The sequence below is a fragment of the Saccostrea cucullata genome, unplaced genomic scaffold (assembly GCF_032062105.1).
Source record: "Saccostrea cucullata isolate Sc308-1 unplaced genomic scaffold, CSIRO_AGI_Scuc_v1 ctg2397, whole genome shotgun sequence".
Classification (NCBI taxonomy): domain Eukaryota; kingdom Metazoa; phylum Mollusca; class Bivalvia; order Ostreida; family Ostreidae; genus Saccostrea; species Saccostrea cuccullata.
This window is the reverse complement of record NW_026940797.1, coordinates 88,279-112,904: the sequence shown is the minus strand read 5'-3', so window position 1 is coordinate 112,904 and position 24,626 is coordinate 88,279. Positions and strand designations below refer to the sequence as shown.

General features: G+C 33.4%; 1 protein-coding gene across 1 annotated transcript in view; it reads right to left on the bottom strand.

Annotated features, from left to right (window-relative positions):
* Positions 1 to 1,503: 1,503 nt before the first annotated feature.
* The window catches only part of LOC134256347 (oxysterol-binding protein-related protein 2-like), an 85,284-nt gene continuing 62,161 nt past the window's right edge, over positions 1,504 to 24,626 (bottom strand). Inside the window, exons 7-8 of the mRNA XM_062738993.1 lie at positions 8,130 to 8,248; positions 1,504 to 1,690 (exon numbers count right to left, since the gene is read on the bottom strand). Of these exons, the coding sequence (XP_062594977.1) occupies positions 1,504 to 1,690; positions 8,130 to 8,248 (306 nt within the window). The remainder of the gene's footprint in view (positions 1,691 to 8,129; positions 8,249 to 24,626) is intronic.

Genomic DNA, 24,626 nt, shown 5'->3' with positions numbered 1-24,626 from the left:
TTCAAAGAAAGGCAGTGATTTGAATCAAAATTTCCATGTCAACAATCTTTTGAATTGTTTTGTATGATCTATGTAATTCTTCCCAAAATGCAAGTGCAGATAAAAATGGCGCTTCAGCATGTTCAGTTTACACTGGCATATTTATATCAACTTGGCTTTGTCAAAAAGGCTAATTATGGTAATAAAAAGGTGAGGAAAGTTCAAAACATTAATAAACAGTTTTGTAAAGCAGACAACCACTTTCAATTTTGTTTTCTTTTAATTGAGGTATTCATGAAACCCCAATGGTGTAATCGCTAAAATGTGACTGTGTACAGGTAAATAAATATTTTTAAACACCAAATATATGATTTTAGAACGCAGAGCTAAAATAAGAATTGAAAGCAAAACCAGAATATATTTTGACCCTCAAAAAATCTTTTTGATTCCCAAAAGTTTATATCAAAGGGACCCTTAGTTAAAGAATTTAGAAGAAACACTTAAGTATATGAGAAAGTTAGGTATTGGACATTAGTGATCTCACTTATTTTTTTTTATTCCATAGATGCATAGTTTTTGTGGATGAATTAATAAATTTAATGAATCCAAGAAAATAAATAAAATACCTGTATATTGAATCTAACAGGGTGTTGCATTCGAGTTTTGTAAAATATATAACCAGTTAGTTCGTAAAATAATTCATATGCCTATCCAGTAATATAACCGGTATTAAATAAAGTCCAATTATTAATTTTTGTTCATGATCTCGTAACGCTTGACCAATTATTTACATTAGTAACAAAAATTGGGAATCAGCTGACTCCAAATCAGGTCACACGATTGGACAAAATGGCTGCTAAGGACATCCTTTGAAAATTGATGACCGCTGCCTGTGTTACACAGGTGACCACTTAATATAGTAATTTTATATAGGAAATTTCATTGGGAGGAAATAAAATGACTGCATAGGACAAGCAACTAGTTTGACTGTATTTATTTTAGTGTAGTCTAGTCAAGTTATATTGAAATCATACCAAAACTGTAGGAGGAGTAGTATATTGAAAGTATTTCACAGAAATTTCTATCTTTAGTAACCATGGCAACACCCTTCATCGAAATCAAAAACCGATATACAGAATTATGTATCTTAGTATAGTCTACTTGTGTGCCAAGTTATACTGAAATCAAACCAAAACTAAAGGAAGAATGGCATTTGAAAGTATTCAACAGAAACTTCTATTTTCAGTAACCATGGCAACACCGTTGATCGAAATCAAAAACTGATATACAAAATTATGTGTCTTAGTCTATCTATTTGTGTGCCAAATTACATTCCCAAAACTGTAGGAAGAGTGGCATTTTGAAAAATTGTTTACAGAGAGACGGACAGATGCTGGATGCATAAGCTCTTCTGGTCTCTGACCAGTAGAGCTAAAAATTATCAACAAGTTACTGTGATAATATAAATAAAAACCAAAAATAATATAATAAAAATATCAAAATACTAGTAACACACTAAACATGCTAAAATGCAAGTGCTTTTGCAAAGGTATGCTCTTCAGGCAGTTGTGAATACTTTATACTTACTTTGGCACTTTGACTAGGTGAGGTTCCTGAGTTTAATTCCTTCATAAATTCATCATACTCTGCTGGATTTACAGCATACAGCTCTTTCACCCAACTCCCGTAAAGGGCTTTCAGTTTCTGTTTGCTATAAGGGTGTAAATTGTATTAAAATTTCACTAACCATTTATATGAGCTGCAACTACTAGTATTTTGTGTAGATATAGGCCTTTCAACTAATTTTTCAAGTTGCACAATATGGTAAAAAACATTTCATATATAGATTTATATGTACATGAAAGAACTGCGAATGATAGTATTGTTCTCCCGCCTACCTCCAGTCAATTTTCAAAAGTTAACATATTTTATGAATTTTTAATATTTTTTATAGATAATTACATGGATTTTCATAAAACATTACTTATTTGGAAAAACAAAGAGAGATAACTCTAAAAGTTTGGTAATACTTGTGTTTTTCACTATGGAAATCAACGGAAAACGGAAAATATTTTTAAAACATCTTTCCCCCTGTGTCACAAAAATTCCTTTTCACAGGTAATATGGAATATTATATCACAAATTCATACCAAAGCTTTTTGTGTGTTACAGGGGGGAACATACGTTTATTGACAAAAAACGATAAAAATGTTTATTTTCCACCAATTTCAAAGCGATTTATAACTGAAACATAATATTTCATTGATATATTCATGTTTTCTTTATTTGCCTATGACAAAAGAAAAGATATAAGGAACATTTAATCATATCCAAGACAATTTCAAAATACGGTTATGCTTGAAACTCCGATTTCAAAGGAAAATATCGTCTACCCCCCTTTTTTAAAGAGCTGGAATTGTAGATAATACACTGTTTAGCGCTGGTATTAATTTGTATTAAATTAAACAAAGATTTTACGGCCAAATTCCTATTCATTTTGAATTAAATGGTTCCAAAATGTAGGCGGGAATCGAGAGTTAGCATGCGTATTTCTTATCAAATAAGATAATAACTTATGCATACCTTTAATTCAATCATTAAAAAGTTTAAATTATTTTTAATTGACTAGTACAACGTTGTGTTTTAAGAAAAGGTAACTCAAGTGTGAAAAATGAGCAACTTAGTGCTGATTTATGAGTTATCATTTATAGGAATGAAATATAGGCTGCTTCAGCATTGGTATTGTTATGTACAAAAAGGGTTCCTAACATTGTTTTGGATAGAGGTGTTGACTAAAAGAAAGATAATATCTTCACTCTACTTGAAATAATGGGTCAAATAAATGGGGAATAGACTAAATTCAAGATTTTTAACTCTCTTGGGCGATTGTTATGAAGAAGAAAATGTCATCTTTTTGTGTGTGCATTTTTGCTTCCTATACCTTTTTTATTTCTACAAGTAAATGCAACATTTAATAATCTTATTTGTGTTACTAAGCATGAAGAAGAATGGCCGAGTATAAAAATTTAATCAGGTTAGAACTAACAAAGGCCCAGGTTATAGGTCACCTTTATGCAACAACTTTTGATTGAATTTGATTCATGTTTTAATCCAGATGCTATGGCATTACAGTTTTGAAATAAATTTAACAATTAGTGCTACAGTTTTAAAACCACTGGATTCTACTTTCAGCAAAGAAACACTTGGTATATACTAACCATGAAGTCTCTGTCGAGCACACATAGCTCTACTGGTTTATACTTTGAAAACAAAGGAAGATTTCAAACAATTCATAGTTTCAGTATGGGACAGCCCCCCTTGAGACTTTGAAATTCAGCAATAAATAGAAAAATGATCCTTACCATCATCAAAATAAAAACCAATGCACAGAATTTGTATTTAGTATTTTCTACTTGTGTGCCAAGTTATACTGAAATCAGACCAAAACTGCAGAAGGAGTAGCATTTTGAAAGAATTTGCACAGAAATTTTTATTTTTAATAACCATGGCAGATTTTCAAAGAATTCATGTTCATATAAATCAAAAACCGATGCACAGAATTATGTATCTTAGTGTAGTCTACTTGTATGCCAAGTTATATCAAAATCAGACCAAAACTGTAGGCAGAGAGCATTTTCAAAGAATTCACAGAAATTTCATTATATAACCACGGCAACACCGTTTATCACCAGAAACCGATGCACAAAATTACAATTTTGGTGTAGTCACTTGTGTGCTCATCATAATATGCACTTATTTAGTTTATTTAACCAAATCTGTAGGAGGAGTAGCATTTTGAAAGAATTTCACAGAAATTTCTATTTTTAGTAACCAAGGCAACACCGTTCATCGAAATCAAAAACCGATGCACAGAATTATGTATCTTAGTGTAGTCTACTTGTGAGCCAAGTTATAATGAAATTGGACCAAAACTGTAGGAGGAGTAGCATTTTGAAAGAATTTCACAGAAATTTCTATTTTTAGTAACCACGGCAACACCGTTTATCGAAATCAAAAACCGATATACAGAATTATGTATCTTAGTGTAGTTTACTTGTGTGCCAAGTTATACTGAAATTGGACCAAATCTGTAGGAGGAGTAGCATTTTGAAACAATTTCACAGAAATTTCTATTTTTAGTAACCACGGCAACACCGTTCATCGAAATCAAAAACCGATGCACAGAATTATGTATTTTAGTATAGTCTACTTGTGTGCCAAGTAATATTGAAATTGGACCAAAACTGTAGGAGGAGTAGCATTTTGAAACAATTTCACAGAAATTTCTATTTTTAGTAACCACGGCAACACCGTTCATCGAAATTTCAATAAACCGATGCACAGAATTATGTATCTTAGTGTAGTCTACTTTTGTGCCAAGTTATATTGAAATTAGACCAAAACTGTAGGAGGAAGAAGCATTTTGAAAGAATTTCACAGAAATTTCTATTTTTAGTAACCACGGCAACACCGTTCATCGAATATCAAAAACCGATGCACAAAATTATGTATCTTAGTGTAGTCTACTTGTGTGCCAAGTTATATTGAAATCGGACCAAAACTGTAGGAGGAGTAGCATTTTGAAAAATTGTTTACAGACAGACAGACGGACGGACGACGGAGTAGTAAATAAATTTAACATTATCGCACATTTTAAAACCACTGGATTCTACTGACAGCAAAGAAACACTTGGTATATACTAAAAACTGACTTGGTATAAATATAAATATTGGAACTGCTCTCAACAAGTTTCAGCAATGAGTCATCATTCATAAGAGCAAACCCTAGCGGTAGTTTGACAGGCCTAGTAGTTAATCAAGACAATTCATTTTTCAAACAAGAGATGTTTGTAAAACACTTATGCTCTCCACCCCCACAAATTGGAATTTTTCTAAGTCCAAAAGGGCATAACTCTGTCAAAAATGGTGAGATCTTGCCCAAAACAGAACTTGAACTAGATATTCATCTGACAAATCTGTATACTAAATTTCATTTCAATATGTGCAATCTCTCCGAAGAAAATGAATGGAAACTGCAAATAATTGGAATTTTTCCAAGTCCAAGAAACAAAACTCTGTCAGAAATGGTGCGATCGTACCCAGAACAGAACTTGACCTAGATATTCATCTGTCAGATCTGTAGGTCAATATTCATCTGACAAATCTGTATACATGTACTAAATTTCATTTCAATATGTGCAACCTCTCCGAAGAAAATGAATGGAAACTGCAAGTAATTGGAATTTTTTCTAAGTCCAAGGGGCATAACTCTGTCAAAAATGGTGCGATCGTACCCAAAACAAAACTTGACCTAGATATTCACCTGATATATCTGTATACCAAATTTCATTTCAGTAGGTGCAACAGTTGTGAAGAAAATGAATGGAAACTAAATGGACCGACCGACAGACAGCAGCAAAGCAATATGCCCTCCCTTCTTCGAAGGGGGGCATAAAAATACTCAGATGTACAAGCATGGACTGTATGTTTAGTGTTTACTAATTATAGCGATTTTCATATTTCAGCGGCTTTGGCTTTGACTATGCCACAAATACTTTACACAACTCTGGCTCATGCACCATGTGTCAAATGAAATGCATACCGTGACATCACATAAACAAGAGACTCATAGGCCACAGCACTCACCCGAATAACTTTGGCCCTACTGTTCTTCACCAGATTTTCCCACTTGTTATACCTATTGTAGCCCCACCCTAAAATCAGGGGTCAAGATTTGAACAGTATACATTCTACACTATGACAGGATGCTTCCACATAAGTTTCAGCTTTTCTGGCCCAGTGGTTCTTTAGAAGAAATTCTAATGTAAAACTTGGATTCCCTATTGTGGGCCCTACACCTGGGGGGTCATGATTTGAACAAGTTAGAATCTATCCCAGGATGCTTCCACTTGATTTCAGCTTTCCTGATCCAGTGCTTCATGAGGAGAAGGTTTTTAAAGATTTTTCTTATATATTTCAATATTTCAGTTGTATCATGATATATAAACTCTGTTCTTGAGAAGAAGATTTTTAAAGATTTTTCCTATGTTTTCCTATGTTAAATTTTGATCCCCCATTTTGGCCCCTTCTACCCCTGGGGCTCATGAACAAACTTGAATCTACACTACCTGAGGATGCTTCCACACGAGTTTTATCTTTCCTGGTCCAATGGTTCTTGAGAAGAAGATTTTTAAAAGATGACATTAATTTTTCACTAATTCATCATATATCCCCTTGGAAAAGGGCATGGCCCTTAATTTGAACAAACTTGAATCCCCTTTACCCTAGGATACTTTATGGCAAGTTGGTTGAAACTGGCCCAATGGTTCTTGAGAAGAAGATGAAAATGTGAAAAGTTTACAACAACAACGACGTTGCCGACGACAGATTTTGATCAGAAAAGCTCGCTAAATGAGCTTTTACAGTGAATTTTTACACAACAATCCCCATGGCCTAAGGAAGACCCCTATTTATTTTGAGGTCAAAAGGTCAAAGTCATAAATTCAAAATTTCTATCCGTGTTTACATGTTCATTTCCATGACATATCTCAAGAAGCCTAGCTTTGAGCTTTTGCAATGAAATTTAATATACCACAACTTCCTATGGCCTAAGTAAGACACCTATTGATTTTGAGGTCAAGTGAAGTCAAGGTCGTTCATTCATATATTCTGTCTGTGCATAAACATTTATTTTCCAGATGAAATCTTAAGAAGCTATTGAAAGAGCAAGAGCCACTTTGGGCCTTCTTTGGCCCTGAGAATTTCTGAAAATCAAAACCGCTCAGTTTAGGTTGCAAATGCAGTATTTATCACTTTGAGTGTTGGTGACCACGTATCTATTAATCATGACGTAATTTCCCTCTAGTCAATGCATTATGACATAATGCATTATGTAAAATGAGTCATTTTCCTCATATCCTGTAAATTCCTTTGAAAATGACCTACAGTTGAATATTTTTTCAATATTCATATAGAGTACAACCTCTGATCCAAAATATGCAAATACATAAGGAAAGTTCTGTTTCTAAAGATCAAAAAACATGTTTTATTTTTTGGATTGTAGGCTGTGCTCATATTTTAATTCTTTGCTGAAGGTAATCAGATACACATATTTTCTGCATATTTCAAGAATATTGCAATTTCTCAAAGCCTGTTTTCCAATAGCTGAATTCTTGAAAAGAAATTTTTTTATAGGAAGCACCTAGTGTCTACTTTATTTTGATATATGAAATGGGCAAGAATGTGATAGTTAATGAATTGATCTAAGTACAGGGCCATTTTCTGCATAAAGTGAACTTAGCTCTTTTGCAGTCAATACTTAAACCATTACTCCCTATGGCCCCGACTTCCCTTAAATTCATTTGCTTCAGTACACACATTAATAATTCTGCAATCCGGGGAAAGAGAAGGGGGAGGAGGGGTTTGACCCTCCTCCCCCCCCATCAGAGCATCCTCCTTTTCCCCATAAGGTGGGGTCACAAATTCTCTAACTAGCATGTTTTGACTGTGTAGTTTTCATAAATATGACCAATCTCTTCCCAGATTTATCCACTTACACCTCTGTCATCGTCTAAATAGTAGTTTGGTAGCGTAGGGACATTACTTTTTTTCAAATGTTGTTTAAAATGGCCTGCAAGAAGATTAACACCTTTAGATTTTTTTATATGTGTCAATGCTGTAAGTTGTTTGTCTATAAAAACTAAACCATGTTGACATTTATCGGCAAAGCATTTTAAATTTCCACGTACGTAATGTCCTGTCAAGAGAAATAATCCCTTGTAAAATATGGAGAAAAAGAGATATCTGACTTTAATTCTCATTAATAAACCTTTATTTAAGATGTTCACCAAGAATATAGAAGTTTTACATGTATAATTTATGAAGCAAAAGGTAAAAGTAAGTTTTGCCAAGAATCTTGGCATTTAGACGTTAACAGAGGTATTGTAGCGAAGCGAACAATAACTCTGGGTAGAGATTGAAATATGACTTGTGTTAAAAGAAGTATGTCTACTGTACATAACCTTGTTTGAAGTGCCATTTAAGAATTAAATTTTTTTTCCTTTAATTATGCCTGTAAGTGAATTTCCTGTGACAAGGTTTATACTGAGAGAATCACTTTTTTTCCTTTAAGAAAAATGGATATTACTCACTCAGGACTGTATATATATCCATCAACTTTGTTCAGATCTTTTCCAAACCATCCACCCTGTTTATAATTCAGCACAGCTTTATGCTTTGTATTATGGTTCTGTATTTCTTGAACTCCATACTGAAAAATAGATGTGTGTGAATATATCAGATATATATAATTTATATATACTATTATGCTCATCTCACTATGCATCAGACACAAATAAAAAAAATAATAAACTGAACATATTTAGTGAAAATACAAGTTATAACAACTACAGCAGTATACACTCTTTTAACATTGCAAACCAGGTGCAAGTTGCCATAAAGCAGGGCTTTCACTGTCAATCTCAGGCACTCAAATGTGACTTAACGTAGTCGCGGGTTTGCTGACATCATTAAAATTGGGTACGCAATTTATTTGATTTCGACGACTTTCTTGTGCACATCTGATTATGACGTCACACTGCGACATGGAAAAATTGTTGAAATTGGTAGTTTAGACAACTTTAGTGTAACTATTAAAGTATTTATAGAACATGCTGAAGTTATCAAAAATAATGAAGGCTTATTTCGATTCGAATGACCAACACTGAAAGTATTGGTCTATTCTGAGAGCACATGCATTTGATTCGGAAATAAATTTTAATCCTTAATATAGATCTAATTATAACACAGGGTATCTAACTCCGAATTACACTCAGTACCCCCTCCTCGGAAACGCATTCATTTACACTTTCAGAGGAAATGCACTTACAAACTGTTTATTACTATTGTCTTCTACAATGACTTATTACACAACCATATATGGCATGCATGTGTTTGTTATCTTTTATCTATGTAAACTGCAGCGTCAAAACTCTTCTCGCCGATGGAAAGTCGAATTCATTTATGAAACGGTATGTGCTAATCTCGGACAAAGAACAAAATTAAAAAAACAAGAGGCCCAAGGGCCTTGAATCGCTCTTCTGATAAATTGTACAACCTATCACTTCTATTTGAAGCCTCTAACCCTAAGTATTCTAAGAGCCAAGTTGCATCAACTGAAAAAGTTTGATGATTCTTAGCCAATTATAACTGAAAATATTTTAATAAAGCTATAAAAAAAAAAACATAAGTAGGTCACAATGACCTACTTTAAGATTGAAGTTTTCTGAGGACTCAAGATGCATTAATAGACAAAGATTGAAGATTCTAAGCCAATAAGTATGTGAGATAATCAAAAGTAAGTCACTTTGACCTACTTTTTCATCTACATTCTTGGTAAAACCAAAATGCATCAACTGACAAAGTTTGATTATTCCAAGCCAATAAGTACTGGAGATACTTAATTATAGCCATAAAATGTTAAAAGTAGGTCATTGTGACCTAATTTTTAGTAGGCGATTTTCGAAAGCCCAAAATACATCAGCTGACAAAGTTTGATGATTCTCAGCCAATATGTATCCGAGATATTCAAAAGTAGGTCACCATGACCTACTTTTTGGTCATAACTCTCCGAAAACCCAAGATGCATCAACCCACAAAGTTTGATGATTCTAAGCTGATAAATACCTAAGATGCTTAAATAAACCTATAAAATGTCAAAAGTAGGTCACCATGACCTACTTTTTGGTCGTCACTCTCCGAAAACCCAAGGTGCATCAACTCACAAACTTTGATGATTCTAAGCTTATAAATACCTAAGATACTTAAATAAAGCCATAAAATGTCAAAAGTAGGTCACCGTGACCTACATTTTAGTCAACATTTTTCAAAGTCCCAAGATGCATCTGCTGACCAAGTTTGATGATCGTAGGTCTGAAGGTAATCAAAATATGCCTTTTAAACAATATGAAAACATATGCCTGCAAAATTCAAAAAGTAGGTCACAGTGACCTTCTTTTTCATAAATATGTTTTAAGGTCCCAAGATGCAGCAATTTACAAGATTTGATGATTCTAACCCTCTCAGTGTCTGCAATAATGGGATTAAATGTTTTAAAAAGGATGTCATAAAGTTCAAAAAGTAGGTCAAGGTGACCTACTTTTAAGTTGACGTTGTTCAAGGACCCAAGATGCATCAACTAACAAAGTTTGATGATCATAGGCCTTAAAGTGTCCAAAATATGCCTTCAAATCAATTTGAAAACAAATGCCCGCAAAATTAAATAAGTAGGTCACTGTGACCTACTTTTGATTTAACATGATGTGAAGTCTTAAGATGCATCAACTTACAAGATTTGATGATCCTAGTCCTTATAGTAAGCAAAATATAAACGTTTTTATCAATTGTAAATTTAGGTCAACTTTGAAGTGACCTTGAGACCACGCCCTTTGCCCCAGGGTCATGCCTTGAACAATTTTTAATCTTCAACATATTGTGATCCTTGTGTGTAAGTTTGGTGAAAATCTGCCTGGTGGTTCTGGAGAAGAAGATTTTTTAGCAACCAGTACTTTTGGTTTTATTTTCCTGATTATCTCCCCTTGTTTAAGGGTCCCAACCCTTATTTTAGTATAAATGGTAGCCCTTGGGCCAATGATACCCTGTGACAAATTTGACACTGATTGGCCAAGGCGTTCTTGAGTTATGGCCCATATTCTCAAAAGTTAATACGCACACACACCACACAAATGGCCATAACATTAGCTCTTTGAGCCTTTGGCTCAGAAGAGCTAATTAGTGAGTTAAAAAGAGACAATTCCACATCGCTAAAAATTGCATTGAATAAAGCATAAACGAGTTCAGTATATTTAAAGTTACTCAAAGGGCAGATGAATTTTACACTACAATGTACCTGAAGATGCCTCCATATCAATAGAGGCTGTTCTTGAAGAAAAAAAAAAGATTTTTAAAGATCCCCCCGACATATATTACTTTGTAAAAATGATCCCCTATTGTGCCCCCTCCTCCCTGAGTCAAGATTTGAACAAATTTGAATTTTCACTACATGAGGATATGACTATAAACATAGCTTTTCTATTCTTGAGATTTTTTCCCTGTATATATTCTTATGAAAAACTTTGATCCCTCATTGTGGCCATGGCACACCCTTCCCATTGGGATCATGATTAGAACCTGGACCCAAACCACCTGCCTGAATGTCCATATAACCAAAGTCTCTGATGAGACTGCCCTCTACGGTCTGACCTATTGTAAATAACCACAGGCACGTAGGATATAAAACCCTCCAGCAGACATTTATTTCTAGTTAAAGCCGGGGATTGGTAACTTTTGTGCCAATATTATATTTTTACTCAACTCTACCCTATATGCGGTTGATTTAATCGAAATATTTACTAATCGAAGGCTCATAAAGAATTAAATGGAAATCTGAAAAGGAAGGTGTTGCAAATTTATTGATATCTGCATATCCCATAATTTCCTATGCTTTATAGTGATCAAGTGAAGATTAAGTTAGGGGGCGTTAGACATTTGAACACATTGATTGAAAAGATCGAAGTTTTTACACAGAACTTGTATCTGTATTATATTTTTGAAATAAATATCTTCATCCATAAATAATCTTATTTAGCATATTAAATAGTTATTAATTTTTAATTTTTACATTTACAAATATTATCCTTCCGATTTTTTGCAAGTGAAAGAACACTTCAGTTTCTCTTGCACACAGATGAGCGCTTTCTCCATTGTGACGTCATAATGACACAATTGACGTCAAAACATTAATCGTTGATTGAAATAACTTTTGCTTCGCTTCATGATATATGCTCAAGTAAAACATTTATGTTCATGTCCTTGTGATTTTTCAAAATTAAATTCATTTTTCAATTATATTCCAATTACTTTGATGAATTCAAATGTTGGCTTTTTCATATACGTCTACATTATCCCTCTATGGAAGTGTGTTGTCTTTCAATTTGACGCATAAAACATTTACAACAATCGTTTAACGTTACGCTATATATGCGACGATGATTTAATGTTTTCATGGCCGATGTCACTGCTGAAAATGCTAAAGATCTTGAAGGATAAAACAAAATCCTCTGCACTATATTTTTTTTTTTAAAATAAGTCTGCTAGGCATAAGTGGTCTTCATCGTAATGCGTATATCAAAATCGCTTTCGTTCATCAATACTAAGTATTTATACATGCATCTAATAAATTGCACCGTCTGAATCTCTTATTGGAAATTATCTATACAAAGATGTATATCCTATTGTAAAAACAATCTTAAATAAAATTTTAATTTTAAAATGAGGACTTAATCTCAAGATATAAATCAAATTCATATTTTATGAAATAGATTTCAATGTTCAGAGATGCACAATAACTAGACGTGTCAAATTGTAAAACACATTCATGTAGATAAAAATATGGCCAACGCTTACCAACACTCTAAGTTTATCGTAAAAACCTTTAATATCAAATTTTTTTCTCTACTTTAGAAAAACAAATCCCTTTTGTCATGCGCGAACATATCATGCTCCTTATTCCGGAAATAGTTACCGCAAACATTCTTTTTTTATTCACCAAATGACGTGATCACGTGACACCTTGCAATAGCGTCCTTAATTGCTCCAAATTAATTTTGTGGATCGATGAAGTAAATCAATTAAATTAAAACAAAGAGTTGATTTTAAAAGCAGAGTTCTTGAAATCTTTTTTCCGCTTTCAGTCATTTGGACTGACAGCCATGTGAATAGGGCTGGGCAATAATATCGATATTTCAATATATTGCAATACAAAGACAAAAAATATCGTATCGCAATACGATTTGTAATATCGATATATTGGCAATATACTTAGATTAAGGAATTTTGTCATTAAAATGATTAAATATTAAAAAAAGGACTTATGAAAGTTTGTTATTAAGATAAACAGTAAGACAGAAGTTGTTTTTTGGGAACATTTAAGAGCATAACTTAAATGAAATCAACAAGATTTTTTTTTCTTCGTGTTAGTTACTTATCATAGTTATGTAAATTCTGCATGTAAATTAAAGTAAATGCAGTAAGAAAATGCCATTTTCATTACATTGAAAATATTGCAATTCATATCGCAATCAGTTAAAAATATTGCAATATATCGCAATACGAAATCTCTGGCCAATACCCAGCCCTACATGTGAAGTTTGTCAGTCCAGAGAGATCTCTATCAGTCCAAAAAAAATCAATAAAATTAAAAATATGAAAACTGTATATAAATTTTATTTTTAATACATTTTGCATCCTGCATTGGTGCACATTTCATGCCAATATGATAGTTGTATAACAATTTTCGTTGAATTCTCGTGTGGGTTGATTTTCTTCATGTTTTTAATCTAGTTCGGTTTTTTCGCCTGGCTTACCCTAGCGCCGTCAACAAACTTGAACAGTTATCAATCATAGTTTGGCACTTGCCTTCATTGAAAAAGCCATTACGAGATACAGAAAAGTGTTCAACAGATTATGATCGGTCTATTCAAACGGTAATTCGTATGAAATTTAGTCAGATTTTCACAAATTGCTCTGTTAATATCTACCGGCATTTGGACTGACACAGAACCTAAAGTAATCAGTCCTGTGTTGTTTTTATTGGTCTTGCTGACAGGACCGAAAGATTTGAACTCTGTAAAAAATGGCATTACAATATTTCTTGTCAATGCATTCAAAATTTTTTCAGTGGCAGGTCCTTAAAAGACCATTGCTATAACCCAGAATGGACATTGCAGGTTCATTATAAAGTTTTTGATGCTCACTGGCAAATACTGTCCAATCAAAGGTGAAAATATTCAAGCTTTTCACCTTTATATGGTGAAGTACAGTACAGGCAACGCGGAAAAATTTCCCATTGGACATAAAACAATATAAAATCAAACAAATCATTCATTTAATTTCCATGTCAATCATTGACAGGTTATGCATTTCCAAGATGAATGATCAACGACATGTTATATATATAACGATGAATTACTGACAATTAGTATCGTAAAAAAATTGGAGTGCTCGAATTTAATTTGCAACTTTTCCCTGTAACTGTGTGATGGAAGGATGCACTGTGTGTAATTTATAAAAGTATTGCTTCATTTTCTTTTGCTATGAATAATTATTTTTCCAACTTTTCTGAAATAGGTTATTTTTTTCCAAAATTACCATGCCTCCAATCTTTTAAATTGAATAGAAAATTTTACGTTAAATGTAACGTCAAATTCGTAATTGGTTAATTATTTTGTGTTATTAAGAGTCCACTCAATGAAACAAAATTAAATCAATGCACGAAATTTTAGGTTTTTTTTTTAAATCTTGCATGTTATGTGCGAACTGTAATAAATTCGTGTAAACAGACTGTTTGACGTTTCGATAAATGATTTTCAGTCATTCACTTCATGTGCAAAAAATGTACATCTTTATTGTTTATATTCATTACCCAAATTTAGAACCCTTAATTCAATTAATTTCGCTTTATTGTATATTAAATGTGCAAAATCATTAAAGTGTTAAAAAAAAATTCAGATATTTAGGACTAGGTTGCAGTTACATGTACTAGCAGCGCTATTTTTCTTTATCCAAGATATCATATATTAAATTATTATTCTTATTTATTTTTTAAAACTTTTCTTCAAATTTTTCCCCTACTTTTAAGGATAAATGTGCATTTATTTCGTAATAATTTGAATTTGATTACCCATTGTTTCCCTCCCTACTCCAAGGGGCCATGATTTGAACAGATTTAAATTGTCAATATGACTAAACATAGCTTTTCTGTTCTTGGGATTTTTATACCCCCCGCTTGAAAAGTGGGAGGGTATATAGTAATCAGTATTTCCGTCCGTCCGTCCTTCCGTCCGTCTGTTACGCTTTGGGGTACCCATCTCTGATCCGCAACTCCTCTTATACCACTGAGTGAAATTTAATGAAACTTTCACAGAATCTTTATTACATATTGCCACTGTGCACCTCCTATTTTACTTTTTGATCCGACACATATTTTGGGTTTCCCGGCCACAACAAAACATGGACTTTTCCATTATAATCATATGGGAGGCGGGGGGTATCATTTAGTGAGCTCACTGCTCACAGTACCTCTAGTTTAAAGATATTTTAATGTAAAACTTGGATCCCTCATTGTGGCCCAACCCTATCCCTGGGGGTTATGATTTGAACAAACTAGAATCTACACTACCTGAGTACTTGAGAAGAAGATTTTAAAAAATTTCCCTATGATATTCCTAAATAAAACTTTGATCGGCCATTGTGGCCCACCCTACCCCCGGGGGTCATAATTTGAACAAACTTCAATCTACACTACCTGAGGGTGATTTCATGCGAGTTTCATCTTCATATTTCAATGGTTCTTGAGAAGAAGATTTTTAAAGATTTTACCCATGTAATCCTATGTAAAATTTTGATCGGCCATTATCCCCCTACCCCAGGGGTCATGATTTGAACAAACTTGAATCCACACTACACTGTACCTGATGATGCTTCCACATGAGTTTTATCTTTCCTGGCCCAGTGGTTCTTGAGAAGAAGATTTTTAAAGATTGTTCCTATATATTCCTCTGTAAAACTTTGATCAGGCATTGTGGCCCCACCCTACCCCCGGGGGTCATGATTTGAACAAACTTGAATCTACTCTTCCTGAGGATGATTCCACATGAGTTTTATCTTTCCTGGCCCAGTGGTTGTTGAGAAGATTTTTTAAAAATGCCGATAATTTTTTACTAATTCATGATTAACTCCCCTTTGAAGTGGGTGTAGTCCTTCATTTTAACAAACTTGAATCCCCTTCACCTAAGGATACTTTGTGGCAAGTTTGGTTGGCCCAGTGGTTCTTGAAAATGTGAAAAGTTGACGACGACAAGATAATTATTTTTTTGAAGTCTCCAGAAATTAAATGCAGAAAAGTGGATAAGACAGCTAACATGTATCAAACGATTGAGGAGCAATATTACAATTAACTGTGTTTCCTTCTTGTTTCCTTCTTTATTCAGACCGGTCACGGTAGCCTAGTGGTAGAGCGTTCGCTTCGTGATCGGGAGGCCCGGGTTCGATTCTCGTTCGCGGCGCTGCGTCATACATAAGACGTAAACAAAGGTAGTGACTGTTCCTTCGCCAAGCGCTCGGCACTAGAATTTAAGTGAAAGTCACAGGTCTTTCGGATATGACCTTAAAAACGTAGGTCCCGGGTCACGGTAGGCGCTGGCACGATAAAGAACCCTCACTGCTCAATGGCCCTGAGTGCCGAGTATAGGTCTAAATTTGAAGCCCTTCACTGGCATACGGTGACGTCTCCATATGAGTGAAAAATTCTCAAGAGGGACGTTAAACAACATACAATCAATCAATCTTTATTCAGCGATTTAAAAGTTTCTAATTATAATCATTACACTTGTATTAGCAACCAAATCAGGTAACAACACAGTCTTTGTAAGGGTCATTATAAAAAAAAACTGCATTTTGAGCACTTCTGATTAACTTCTACAAATGGTAATCCAAATTATCAGCTTGTCAGTTTCAAATAGTTTTGACATTCCTATCAACCAAACTTAAATATTTAAAATTGCTATACCAATAGACGTATGATTCCAAAACGTCAAGATAATCCTTTCAAATACGTTTTTGCAAGCCTATTTTTAAACTACTCACCAAATTATTAACATCAATGAAGGAGAAACTGTAGCATCACTGTGTACCAATGTTAAGTGTATTTATGAAATATCATAATGTGGATACTTCATAACTCTTGGAATATTCAGATAACTAGAAGATATTCTGTTCTCTATCTATCTAGATAAGATGCTGCATCAAAACAATGATCCCTTTTATTATAGAGAGGGGGGGAGAGAACATTGCTTGAAATCAATCATACACTGAGGTGAAATATGTATCAATTTTTTAAAATAAATAACGTGTTCAATGTTTTTTTGTTGGAAACATTTCAACGTTTGCCGTTTATGTACAGGTTCGCAACAGAGTTTTATTATGACACATTGAAATCCCATAAATATTTTCATTAGCCATTTTACCTGTCAAGGACAGCAAATAAAATGAATTGATGTTTGTGCACATCGCAAACAATTTAAAATAAATCAAGTGAAATTGATGCATATGTAAAAGGCGGTGAAGGTAATATGTTAAATTTTAAGGGCGTTGTTCCCTTAAAGTTACATTTTCTGACTGCTGTTGTTGTATTTGTATTTCAATTCAATTCCTGTTGAAGAAATAAATTTACTTATCTGACACTTAAAAAAAAAAGAAAACCCAATCAGTCCAAAGGAGCTTTGCATTTTGACAATTTACATATACTTTGCATGAAACCTTAGCATAAAAAATCATCGTGTATTTTAAAAACAAAGAGTTGACTAAAAACAAAAGCCACCAAGAAGTAATTCTTCAGAGTAAACCGTATTTTCATGAACAAGAACATTCGTATAAAACTCATTAATTTTGTGCTTTGATTTGTAAGCATTTTTCTTCAATATTACTATAGGAATAAAATTAATAGCTACCAAAGTTATACTGTACAACATGAGCTTGGAATGTTAGCGGTTAATGAACGCTCCAATCGGTTTTACCACTATCACTTGGGCAACTATTAAACTTTTTCTTTATACTAGTAATTTAATTTTCAACAATTAAACGCAGAAAATAAGAAAATTTTACCTTCAAAAATGCCTTTAATTAAAACAAAAGAACTTAAAAGCGGATTGATACTTAAACAAGAGGCCCATGGGCCACATCGCTCACCTAAGCACCGTAGCTTGGAAAAAAGCAGAAATCAGATTATTAATAAAGTTTAAACCCAAAAGTGGTCCCAACCAATCCTTAAAGGGGAGAGGATATGATTTGAACAAACTTGAATCTACACTACCTAAGGATGCTTCCATATAAATATGACTAATCATGGCTTTGCTATTCTTGAGAAGATTTTTTAAGAATTTCCCTATAAATTTCTATGTAAACTTAGTTCCGCCATTGAAGCCTCGCCCTACCCCCGGGGGTCATGATTTGAACAAAGCTGAATTTACGCTACCTGATGATGCTTCCATATAAATATGATAATTTATGTCTTTGTTATTCTTGAGAAGAATATTTTTAAAGAATTTCCCTATATATTTCTATGTAAAATTTTGATCGGCCATTGTGGCCCCGCCCAACCACCCGGGTCATGATTAGATCAAATTTGAATCTACACAATCTGAGGATGCTTCCATATAAGTTTCATCTTTCCTGGCACAGTGGTTCTTGAGAAGAAGATTTTTAAAGAATTTCCCTATATATTTCTATGTAAAACTTTCATCGGCATTGTGGCCCCGCCCTACCCCCGGGGGTCATGATTTGAACAAACTTGAATCAACACTACCTGAGGATGCTTCCATATAAGTTTCATCTTTCCTGGCACAGTGGTTCTTGAGAAGAAGATTTTTAAAGAATTTCCCTATATATTCCTATGTAAAACTTTGATCGGCATTGTGGCCCAGCCCTACCCCCGGGGGTCATGATTTGAACAAACTTGAATCAACACTACCTGGGGATGCTTCCATATAAATATGATCATTCAAGCCTTTGCTATTTTTGAGAAGAAGATTTTTAAAAAATTACCCTATATATTTCTATGTAAAATTTTGATCTGCCATTGTGGCCCCGCCCTTACCCAGGGGTCATGATTTGAACAAACTTGAATCAACACTACCTGAGGATGCTTCCATATATATATGATCATTCATGCCTTTGCTATTCTTGAGAAGATTTTTAAAGAATTTCCCTATATATTTCTATGTAAAACTTTGATCGGCCACTGTGGCCCCGCCCTATCCCCGGGGGTCATGATTTGAACAAATTTTAATCTATACTTCCTGAGGATGTTTCCATATACGTTTCATCTTTCCTGGCACAGTGGTTATTGAGAAGATTTTTTAAGAATTTACCTATATATTTCAACAATTTAAATTCCCCTTCACCCGAGGATGCTTTGTACCATGTCATTCAAGTAGTTCTTGAGAAGAAGTCGAAAATGTGAAAAGTTTACAGCAAACAGACGGACAGACAGACGGACGGACAGATATACATGTACAAAATGTGATCAGAAAAGCTCACCAGGTACGGTGTATAATGGATGGTTGACAAAGTAAACATTTAAAACAAATTACTAAAGTATTTGATATTAATTAAATCAAATAATGATCCATTACTATGTTATTTACGTCTCTGTTCATACCTGTACCAGTTAGTATTGAGAGAGAGAGAGAGAGATATGAAAAATATCACAATATCAAGGCACGTGCATGATCGTTTTTCCTCTTTTTGATCATATATTGATTTCTAAAGTCTATCGAATAAAACTAAATTAAACATGATATAATTTTAATGAAATTGTTTGCAGATCAGATTTTGTTAAATTCCATACAGATACTGTAGATCTTGTGGCCGCTGATTTATCAGTATATTGACCAGTTGTGGATTTTGTCTAAGTTTAATTGTTATTGACCGAGAGACTTGTTTATGATCCACTTTCTTCTTTCATTTAGCATACATGACGTGTAATTTGATTTACTTCCCTATATTGTCGCCAGATAACAACGACAGTTTTGGTGGTAAAATAAATTGTATTTTTTATTTTATAACATTTGATTAAGTAAAGCACAACATATTAAAATTGTCGAATTATTGAAAATATTTATTTAAAAGAAAAAAATTTAAAAAGGATTCTATCTGCAACAAAAACATGCTTTATTTCATGCATTTCAATTCAGGAGCTAGACATAAAAAAAAAAAACGGCTTCGTTTTACAATGTCGTAGGAAAACGCATACAAGTAATACACTCAGGTAACATCCTGTGTATATAATATAGGTATCTATTCACAAGCCAGCGTCGTTCCCTTGGGGCTTCTCAGCTGCTTCGAGTAAGCTCCACTCAACACCAAACTTACCTGAGGAAAACCGAACGGTTACACAGACACCTGAAAACTTGAAGCATGGCAACTTGCTGATTAAAATAAGTTAATTTCTGTGTTGTATGTTCAAATTATTTAAGGGCCCATATTTGTGTTTGTGTTTTATTTGAACCGGAGACATTGCATTTCATACCTGAAATTTGTTCATGTTCATAGACATGATTTTAATTTTCGAAAAGAGCAGAAAATAGAACTACATGCAAATACTAGCTAAGAAATTATTGATATTCTGAATAGAATGACTTGTGATTATTTTATTAACAATACCCCCCCCCCCCAAAAAAAAAAAAATCATGTCGCTATTTAGTTCATACATATGTAGTCTGACAGTGTAGCGCATAATAATGGAGCAACATACCGGTATTCCTACACTTATGCATGTTTTGTTTAATTTTAATTGTAATTATGTATCACTATCTATCATCGGTTTTCATGCTATTATTTATAACAGACATGTACACAGTAGTAAAGGTATTTTTTTAATGAAACCAAATGACTGTGATAGAATCTCGCAGATAAATAAACACATAGCTACATGTAACTGCAACTGCACGGGCTAATTGTGAACAGCGGATTAGAGTGCATATAAAAAGAAGCGATTTCATGGCATTCTTTAAATTTTAATTATACCTTTTTCGCAATTTGAAGATCAGTGAAGGTGGCATTATTGATTTTAAAAATAAATATATTCGATAAATTATTCGACTTTATTTCATGTATTTATTTACTGTTAACAGACGTGTTTGAGAATTAATTAATTTTGAGTGACTAATGGTAAAAAAAAAAAGAGATGTTTTTTATTAAACAATTTGATAAAACTTAAAAGTGAATTTTTAAAGAATCCATGTAATGGTATATATCTATAATATTAATGTGGTCGTAATCTTAACCCCCCCCCTTTTTGACACGATTAAAAATCGACAAGACTTTACAGGTAAGAACATCTAAGCTGGAGAATAACGGTAGCTGGCCCCGCCGTGGTGTAAACACGGTCTCAGGTAGCACCACGATCAAAACCTGCGATGGTGTAACGCGGAAAGGATCAATACACCGCGGAGGGGACGCGGTCTAATACGGGATCCGCGTTGCCTGTACTGTATATGCATCTATTACATTGATTCTCATTAATACCTTCTCAAAATAAAGTATGAAATCAGTGTCAGTGCTTCACTATTATGTGCCGTGTTTATTTTCAAATTCGTTGTAAATGAACTTCATTCTGCAGAGAAGTTTATGTTTGTGAAGGACACGAACTCTTAAATTATCTTTGTTGCCTTCCATTTTTTGACTTTTTAAAAGTTCACTTCGTGTTTAATGTCACACTTCCATCTAGTTACTGGTTACCTAAAGGCACTATGTGGGTGAAGTATGAACCAGATTGGGCCAAGGAGAAAGAAGATATGATCCGGACAAGAGATCTCGGACGGACAGCTAGACAGCCGGACGGACAGACTGATCACTATAGGGTGCCCGCCAAGCGGCCCTAATTAATGTAAACCAACTTTTATTCGTGACTTTATTTCACAATTTACTGGGAATAAACTAGTTTACGATGATTAATTTTCACAATCAAGCCTATCTTAGATCTGTTGTTAATAGGCACAGAGACATTGAGGACCCTTTTGCGGCAAGAAATATTCGCGATAATGAGGCTCTCGCGAACCTCACAAAAATTTCTTTTTTTTTTTTTATTTTTTTTTTTTTTTTAATGCTTTATTTTTGAAAATGTTTATACTTACAAAAGAAACAAAAAACACACCCTCACACACCACACGCACTCTGTGCACCTTTCCCAAAATACCAGCTTTCATAATTACACCTTAAGTAATAATTGGAATTATGTATGACAAATCAAATCAAACATTGCCCATTTACTATACATTTTAGTTCTACAATGAAAATTGCTCTCACAATATTTTTCAATTTTCCTGTAATACTTAAAAATGTTAACAGCTTCTGTAAATTTAAAGCCGCTTAACCCGAAACAGGCACATATTATCTTACACAATAAAAGTATGTCATTACATAGATAATATATAAAAATAAATTATAAGACTGATTTAATAGTTTATTACAACAATCCTTACATGGAAAACACAGATCAAAAACCTTATTGACAAACAGTAGTTCCTGACGGAAGTTAAAATCTGTTGTGAAGTCAATTTAGAAAAAAATAAATTTATCGGATATATCTAATATTGAAGATAATTCAAACCCGATTATTTTTTTCTCTATTAGTAGAAAGTCTTAGTCATAATACATCTTTTCAAAATTAAGAAATTAATTGAATATAATCCATAGTAATTTTTATATTGATATGCATATTTAAAGGAGAAAGGAAAATCAGATATTTTAAATGATTTTTTTAAAGGAGCTAAAATATTGTCCATGTACAGGTAATATATGTACTTTGTTGTGAAAAAAATGCTCGGGTTTGTTCTTCATGAGATAAACATGTAAGCGATAAATTTAATTTTTCGAAGGTAATTTCACGCGATATCAACAATGATCAACACAGGATTATCTTTTGTGTGACCTAACAAAAATTTTTTTTTTAACTTTTGAATTTTGATATCTTTTAAAAGAAAAAGACTTTGGGGATATAATTTGACAAAAGTTGAAACAATTTATGGACAAATATTTTTCAAGAAGAAAAACGAATATATATTTTTAGCGATTAGAATCGGACCAAGCGGCTTTAAGTATAGTACACTGAGTTCTTGAGTAATACAAATACTTTTTTCCTAACAAGATGAGAAAATTTTCTAAACTTCCTTCAATATTACCCAGCATCACCTTTTGTTTTGAAATTACATAATCATTTTCAAATGCTTGATACCAATTTTCAAAATTTTTCCAAAAAATAGTTACATGTTTACACTCATAGAAAAGATGAATCAATGTTTCTGGATCTGATTTACAGAACGAGCAAAGATTATTTTCAGCAATTTTTATCTTGTGAAGAAAAGAATTTGTGGCAAGGAAGCCCATAAGAATTCTATATTGAAAGTAAATTATTTTGGTGTCCTTTGTGCAAATTGAAGCATTCCAAAGAAAAAATTCCCAGTGTTTTTCTGTAATAGGTTCATTTAAATAAATCTCCCATTTTAACTTTTTGGATTCTGGTGCCACAAAATTCTTATCTTTTATAACAAAAATTTCTTGCATGCGAATAAAAGTTGGTTTACAGTAACTCTGACTGAGGATGTTTCCATATTAATATCACCAATCATACCTTTGCTGATCTTGAGGAGAAGATTTTTAAAAGATTTTTCCAATGTAAAACTTTGATCATGCCCTATCCTCTAGGGATGTGCGATTTTATCAGTATACCGGTATATCGCGATTTTTTGTTGCGTGATACGTATCGTGATACGGACACTAAATACCGGTCTTTAGGTACATATTATAAAGTCCAGAAAATATTCATTTAATTGTTCAATCTTTCAAATTACAATTACAGAGAGTATAAAAAATGTTGTAAAAAGTGAAAAGAACGGCATCTTACCCTCCAAACATAATTGATTTTATATACATAAAAATTTAAAGAAAGTAAAATTTTGTTTTTCTAGCATATTGTTTAGAAAAATAATGACTTTTCATATAAAATCATTCAATTTGTAAAAACTGTGTTTAAAAATATCATGAAATTATCGTGATATTGTTGGAAAAAATCGTGATATATCGCGATACGAAATTTTTGGCGATACCCATCCCTACTATCCTCTCGGGTCATGATTTGAACAAATTTAAATCTTTACTACCTGAGGATGCTTCTACATGAATTTCATCTTTCCTGATCCAATGGTTCTGGAGAGGAAGATTTTTAAAAACATTTTCCTATATCTGCTATGTAAAACTTTGATCAGCCATTGTGGCCCCACCCTACTCCCAAGGATCATGATTTGAATAAACTTGAATCTATCCTACATGAGGATGCTTCCACATGAGTTTCTTCTTTCCTGGTTCAATGGTTCTGGAGAAGAAGATTTTTTAAAAAGATTTCCTATTTATACCTATGTAAAACTTTGATCAGCCATTGTGGCCCCGCTGTACCCCAAGGGGTCATGATTTAAACAAACTTGAATCTACACTACCTGAGGATGTTTCCACATGAGTTTCATCTTTCCTGGCCCAATGGTTCTGGAGAAGAAGATTTTTTAAAGATTTTCCCCATATCTTCCTATGTATACCTTTGATCAGCCATTGGCCCCTCCTTACCCCCGGAGGCCAAGATTTGAACATAAACTTGAATCTACACTACCAGAGGATGCTTCTACTTGAGCTTCATCTTTCCTGGCCAAGTAGTTCTTAACAAGAGGCCCAAGGGCCTTGAATCGCTCTTCTGATAAACTGTACAATCTATCACTTCTATTTGAAGCCTCTAACCCTGAGTATCCTAAGACCCAAGTTGCATCAACTGACAAAGTTTGATGATTCTTAGTCAATTAGGACTGAAAATATTTTTAATAATAAAGCTATAAAAAACCATAAGTACATCACAGTGACCTTTATTAAGATTGAAGTTTTCTGAAGACTCAAGATGCATTAATAAACAAATATTGAAGATTCTAAGCCAATAAGTATTTGAGATTTGTAAAAGTAGGTCACTGTGACCTACTTTTTTGTCTACATTC